At 40.1% G+C, this 7,380-nt stretch overlaps 1 protein-coding gene across 1 annotated transcript; it reads right to left on the bottom strand.

The window, feature by feature from the left end:
• Positions 1 to 2,864: 2,864 nt before the first annotated feature.
• Positions 2,865 to 5,693, bottom strand: LOC122064920 (ribosome-recycling factor-like; the record flags this gene model as incomplete). The annotated part of the gene is made up of 7 exons (XM_042628707.1): positions 2,865 to 3,281; positions 3,358 to 3,426; positions 4,541 to 4,609; positions 4,719 to 4,740; positions 4,991 to 5,082; positions 5,294 to 5,409; positions 5,495 to 5,693. Coding segments are annotated over 7 exons (648 nt in total), but the record flags the coding sequence as incomplete, so codon positions are not given.
• Between the last annotated feature and the right edge of the window lie 1,687 nt (positions 5,694 to 7,380).

Below are 7,380 nucleotides of genomic sequence, written 5' to 3'. Positions count from 1 at the left end.
CCCCACATCCCCCCCCCCTCCCCCCTTTTCGCTAGTGGTTTGAGCCCAAAATTGCTCTTAATGTTTTTCTATGGGAAGTAATCATTTTTCCCCTAGAGCTTGGGTGCCTGAACATTCTCAGAATGGGATTAAACTTGGCAAATAACATGTATTCATAATATAAAAGCTTGTCTTAAAATTTGGTGCAAATCTAACATTGTATGGCCATCATCCTACAAAACCCTAATTTTGCAGGCCCTCCCACTTTGAACACAGATCTCGATCATTAGTGATTGGGACCATTGTTTTACGGGACATTTCTCGATCATCAGTGGTTGGGACCATTGTTTTTCACGAGCTTCCATCCACAAACCAATGGCCAAACAAAATGAGTTAATGCCTTACTAGAGGAGTTACCTATTGCATTTTGTGAGTGCAAATCAAAAGGATTGGATCCTACTTCTTGATGTGGCGCTGTTTTTATAACTTACAACAGAGTGAGGCGTCAGGTCATACTTGATTTGAGCTAGCAATGTGATAGCAACCATTGACACCTCACACTGTGGCACAAAGATACATAGGGAGAAGTTGAAAAGCATATCGGTTTATTAAGGATTGAAAAGAGCAGATCGATATAGCTAGAACATACATAGAGAAGGCAAAGAAATGAGCCGATGAAAAGAGGTGGCCATCAAGTCCAAGGATAGTGACAAGGTTATGGTAAAGATACTGAATGATATACCCAAAAAACATCATACCATTAGTGGGCCGACATATGGCAGGAGAGAATATATGAACCATCCGAAGACAGCTGTCAGAAGATGGGAAAACGCACTAGATCATGGAGTCCCCATTCCCCATCACTTGCTTAGGACGCGCCCGTCCTCAACCTTAACCTCTCCTAAACGTGCAAATGAGGGTAACCCCTTCAGGGAGGACTCACACGCTCAAGCAAGAAGATTGGTCAAGGAAGAAGCATGACCCACCATTCCGTTACCCAAGAAAGTGACTAACCGTCTAAAAGGAACCCTACACTAAAAATAAGAAAAGACCCCTAAAGTACAAACACTTCGCTATCTCTCATACTATTCTGCTCTCTCCTCACCCCTTACTCATTACTGTTGCAAGGAAGACTGGTTTGAGTGTCAGAGAGCACCCTTCTGGAATAAGCTCCGGGACTCTCTTGACTTGATCTACTTGTACAGGACAGAGATACCCACCGATCGGTTTTTTGGCACAACACTGAACTTCAAGTGTTTCCTACAAACTTCAGCTACTTGCATGGATGATGATAGATTCAATCTTCCATGTAAGCTGCCTTAAAGCTTACCATAAAGACTTCGAAGACTCAATACGAGGCGTTTCGCAATGGGTACTGGTGACATCTCACCATCCTTTGAGAAGAAGGTCGAGTACATACTAGCGGAACACCAATTTTAAGGAGGGAATTCTAACATAGATGGAGGGAGTACTTAAATCAAGTGAAAAGGATTACCAAAGCCAAAAAAGCATCACAAGGAATCTCGAGTATTTGATCAACTGGGCCAGGCTGCTAAGGGTTCAAATGCCCAGAATGTTATTATACCCATCGGGTTGAAATCGTCTGCAATTCCAATCTCCTACAATTCCGTGAAATACCACCTTCAGGGGGTGACATGTGTATTGATACCAATACAATGGTCCAGATCTGATACAACTAAAAAAACCTTAAATCAGTGAAGAGGCATTTAAATCAGATCTGGACCATTGCATTGGTATCAATACACGTGTCACTCCCTGAAGGTGGTATTTCACGGAATTGTAAGATATCGAAATTGCAGACGATTTTTTTCCTATACCCATCTAGAGCTTCCTATACTTGTACGGAGACTCTAGAAGAAAGACTAGATATTCATAGAATAGTTGAGAAATATCTAATAGTTGAGACAGTTCTTGGAAATTCTTAGCCATTAGATCAGCAACACGAGTACATATCCCCATTGATTTGTGAGGTCTCAAACTATAAATGAGGGTCAGCCTCCCTCATCTGAAGCAACTAGAGTTGAACATTCTTCAAGCATTCGAAGTTCTCTTGAGAGTCTTAAACACAAGTGTGTTGAGTGACTTGGGCAGACTTCTGTAACAAGTGCAAGGGTTGCATAAGTGCCGCACCAGCCAAATAACTTCCCTAAGAAGTTAGTGACATATCACTTATCTAATAATACAATGAGATGTATGGCTGTGTGTCCTGAGTGAGCAATCACCTAAGTCACCAGTTTAAGTCTAGACTCTAAAATGCAACATCCTGAAGATCATTATACATCTAAGGGCCTGTTTGGTATCGTTTCTGTTCCAGAAACGCCGTTTCGTTTCAAAAACGAAAATTTCAGTTTCTGTGTCAAAACGCAGTTTTTAAACGAAAAAATGGTGTTTTAAAATTTCATATTTTTATCGGAATTTTTTTTTTTTTTTTTTTGTAAAATGGAACGAAACTGGAAGACGGAACTCCATTTTGGAGTTCCGTCAAATCTCGTTTTTTCAGTTTTTTTTTTCACTTTTTGTTCCAAAAAAACAGAAACGGACCATAAGTGCACCAAACAGAAGATTCCGTTTTTCCGTTCCAATAAAACAAAAAAACTCTAGAAACGTTTTTTTAGAACGATACCAAACGGGCCCTAAGAACAATGCACTTAGCCTAATCATTTTTAACCCCATGGTCCCAAAGCCTCAGGGTGTGCATCTGTTATTGTTATTATTATTATTATTGATCCATTCCCTGAGGATTGCTTGCTTTCATGAAGGATCACCAAATTGTGCAGGACATTTAGAATTGTGTCCGAGTCACCTGTGGTTCAGGAGGATCTACATGTTTAGACAATTGGGTGCATCCATTTCTCAAACCATCATTGATCATGGAGGCCATAAACTTACTTATTAGGTGCTCAAATACTGTCAATAATGGAGATCGTCGTTACAAATGGATACTCACTAAAAAAAAAAAAATATCTGCCATATGGTATGCTTCTACGAGCTTTATCATAAAAGCAACTCAAAATCCCATCAAAGATGGGAGTAGGGGCATTTTCCAATGATTTCGAAATGCCCATACTCTTAAAAGAATTTAGAAAACAATTCACAAAAATTCATGTTCCTGAAGTCTCTGTAAAAGATGAGTTGCTTTCAACACACAGATTGGTCAGAGATCATGGATATGGAGTCTATGAAATGCAATCACTTGCAATTTAACCTGCAAGGATCTCTTTCTCCTTTGCTTTGCACATTTCCTCTGCTGATTTGACAAACTTCTTTGTCATTTCGTCCATCTGGGGAAAGAAGGTACCAATCAGAAAACTTGTTTAAAACAGAAACCTTTCCATGGTCATTTTATGTGTTACTCACTTCTTTCTCAAATCTCTTTGCATCATCCTTTGGGATACTTGACCCTGCTTTCTTTATTGAATCCAATGCCTGTACAACCAAATTTAGGAGTTTACATAATAAAATTTAAGATTATCCAATATGACTTTCATATTTCCTTACCCACCCGCTCAGATCACACATGCAGTGTATCCTCATCATCCAAATCAATAGATAACAAGTATTATCCTATATAACTAATAAGTATACTGTTCATTGGAACTGCTAAATCTTCATTTTAGAAAAATATTAATTTCATATGAAGGTTGAAAACATCTAATCAGTCTGGCATTTTGGCAACGACTTTGATCTCTAAAAGATAAGACCTACAGTCTGGATTCCTAGAACCAGCTACACATGCAAAAACAGAGTTCATGGTTGATCAAGGATGACTCCTACACCACGTCCAAGCACGACGATAATCAAAAATGAATAACTTTGGCTGGGAACAGACATCCAGTTCCAACATTGCATGCTGTTTAGCATCACGTTTTCTGTTAAATTGTAACTTAAAAAGAATTAAAATCCCCCGCTAAACTCTAATAGGTAAGATTTATGTGCGGTGCAGATTCTCAAATATTGTATGGGCAGAGTGGGCAGTTTGTTTCTACCAAGAGACTATGGAAAGACCTAGTAATCACCACCTTCATTAAAGGATAGAGGAGCGAGACGCATTTAAGCCCAGCCAAGCCTTAGATCAGAGCATCCCCACCTGCCAATTCCTGAGTCAAAAGGAAGCTCGGCAACAGCTTTTCCTCACCAAAGTGAGTTGATACTTATTATCCTACTGCTAAGGTAGGCTCAACCCCAGGTTCAACATCCCACTTTGGGTAGTTTTAGTTAAGACGAAGAAGGCTTGACAGTTGACAGTGAAGAGAGAGGAGAATTACTTGCCAACTGTTCTGTGAATTAGATGACCACCATGGGTTGATTTGACCTAAGGAAGACCCAGCATCCTTTACATGTCTTATTTGCAAAATTAGACTAAATGTTGCTAGAGCTGGTGAAAGTGACAGCAGTTGAAACACTGATGACCTGTTTTGAACCACATGTTTCTGTTGGAGCGTACTGTTCCAAGTTCCAACGTTAAACACTGATCTTTCTTTCATAACTATAGTAAAACGGAAGCAAAGAACAAGAAGGATCTATGTTTTCTGTGTCATACCTTTTGACGTGCCCTTCTTATACTTTGCTTAACCTCTTCAGCAGATTTGGCAACCACCTTGCACATTGCCTGATACAAAACCAATGGAAATATTTTTTATTTTTGGGGTGAAGAACCTAAAGAACTATTGACTACAGAAAGAGGGAATAATAAGGAGCATAGTCCAGAATGAGCTCACCTGCATGTGTTCCTTAGTCGATCTGGAAATAAAGACCAGAAGAAAACATTAGAGAGGGATGGCTGCCGGGGGGGGGGGGGGGGGGGGGAAGAATCAATCAAACATAAAGAGGCTCAAAGTTTTGGAAAGAGAATGTTCTTCTCTCAATTAAGCATAAAGGCTTGTCCCAGGTCCACTTGCTAGCAATGGCTATTACTGGGAAATGGCCTTCATTTGGGCACGCACATAAAAATTGAATGCAAAATATGAATTTGAATACAAGGATTACTTACGGTGGGATAGCAGCAATCAGTCTTTGGCCTTCCAACGTTGGATTTAAACCTAAAGGAGATGAAACAATGGCATGTTCCAACTCTTTTAGGGTCTGCAGAACAGGTATACTTCATAAGGTACATATTTCTCGAGAATAACTCAAGTATCTCAAAGTCTAGACCACTGGCGTATTGTAGTAGAATTCCCAAGAAAATGTCAAAAACATGCACTCAAAAGCAACAAATTTAACCAAACAAAAAAGAAAGGGGCATATCCATCTAATAAACATTAAACTTGGTTATAGAGTATGTATACTCAATTACATTTGGATCATAAGCTGTTACTGAGAGGGTTTTCGAATCTATGACAGAAACAACGGCTAAATGACTCAAGGGCATCTTTACACCACCCGTTTCCACAATAATATGGTCAAGCATTCCTGTAGAAAAAGTTCCAAATGGTCATCCAAGTAATTCACTCTGAATGCTGTTAATTCATTTATAAAGCAGTGCATAGCCTTGTACCTGCTGATGCCCTTCCTGTCCTTAATTTGCTCAGGTCTCGTGATAAGGCATCCATTGCTGCCTCCATCTGTGATTGAGCAGCTGCCTTAACAATAGGCCGGATATCTGGCACAACTTGAACTGTCTCTCCATCATCATCATCATTCCCTACAAACGCAGACAAAAGCTGTAATATACAAGCATGAAGATAATTGTTAAGTCACTGTACTAGGTGGATGGGAAACTCTGATTAGCAAAGTTTCTAGTACATCTGAAAATTGTGTGGTTCCTCCACGAAAAAGACTCTCCCTTGCCATGCTTTTCATAGGCACCGCTTAACTGAAATAAATTTAAAAAACAATACAAACAGAATCTAAGCAGCCAACACATCATTCACCAATGGTCTCATAATTGTTCTAGCAATACTACCTCATGGGCTCAAACAAACACAGCTTATATTCAGCTTTTATCTAACAAGCAATGCCAACATTCGAGAGTGAGAAAGAACATATTTTCGGAGGTCCATTTGAGACCCTAAAGCCAATAAGACAAGCAATGCCACTATTAGATCTTGAAAGAATCAGTTGCAGTTTGGCTTTTGACACTCTACCACCACTGTGCAAATGCAACAATACCCATTAAGAAACTTAAGAAATCACTTGAAGATGTTCCCATGACTCATCAAGCAGCAAGATTGTGAGAAGAAGAGTATAATCGATGGAAGAAGAAGAAATTGAATTATGCTGAGTAAACATATTCCATGATATTGTGGATGGTCATATCATTGTGGAGGAAAAGATGACAGGAGAGAGAATCTCTGGTAGGTTTCTGAGGGTGGTGTTCTTTTGTGTGATTCTCAGGATCTGGATGGAGGGTTGGCAAGGATTCCATTGCCTTCTTTGGTTGCTGGTGAGTCTGATGAAGGTGTTAGGGTGCTTGATTCTGCAGCTAGGGTTTCTCTGCTGCAGCCGATTGCTACTGTTAATGGTTCACGTTTGGAGTCCGGACTTGTCTCTGAAGAGGCTGCCAGAGTTTCTCACTTTCCTAGGAGATCTTTGCAAGGACAGATGCACATTACAGATTTTTTTAAGAAACCTGCTGCTGTTGCGGATGCAGCTGGGATTTCACCTGAAAAGAAATGATTAGATAGAAAAATGGGTGAGAGCAGGAAATGGGCTTCTTATGCTGCTGCTGCTGTTAGACGATCTTGTGTTCCAGATATGGAATTGTTACCGATCCAGTCTTGGAAGGGGATATTTTTCTGAAGATAAAAATCTGAGTACTTATCAGCCAAGGTTGAAAAACACAGATTTGCTTTGATTGGGAGAGTGAAATTACAACTTCTTCCTCCTAATAAAGATCAAGAAAAATGTTAGGGATTGTTGGGAACTCTCTAAAAGTATTGATATTTGCAGAAGCATTGAAACGAGGCGATTTATTTTTCAGTCGTAAAATCTGTTGGTGTTCCAGTTGCCAGACAGGAGAACCAAGGAGTTTCAGTTTGGGTACTATGCACGAGTTGCAGTGGTTATTGATGAATCTGCTCCTAGGGTTCAGGAAGAAGTTGTGGAGAGGGAATCTATCGATTCTTCTGGGGTTTTTTCTTTTAATCAAAGTATAGTTTAAGAAGAAGACCCAGTTCGTTGTTCAGTGTGTCGGCGCATTATCACAGTGATGTGTGCGATAAATATGGCAATGAATATTGGGAGGTCCATTCCATCCCTAGGATGGTACCTGGTAACAGTACTGGTAAAGGCCGTCATGTTCATCAAGAATAGAGGGATGTTGCTTCTGAACATTCCAAGCGAGTGAAGCATAACTCAAGAGTTATTTGTCCTACCATTGCATGATCAGTTGCATGGGTGCGGTCGCGGCTGCGGTAGTTGAGAGCTTTCAGAGAGCAGATC

The sequence above is a fragment of the Macadamia integrifolia genome, unplaced genomic scaffold (genome assembly GCF_013358625.1).
Source record: "Macadamia integrifolia cultivar HAES 741 unplaced genomic scaffold, SCU_Mint_v3 scaffold1826, whole genome shotgun sequence".
Lineage (NCBI taxonomy): Eukaryota > Viridiplantae > Streptophyta > Magnoliopsida > Proteales > Proteaceae > Macadamia > Macadamia integrifolia.
The sequence above is the reverse complement of the archived record's forward strand: the minus strand, read 5'-3'. Positions and strand labels throughout refer to the sequence as shown.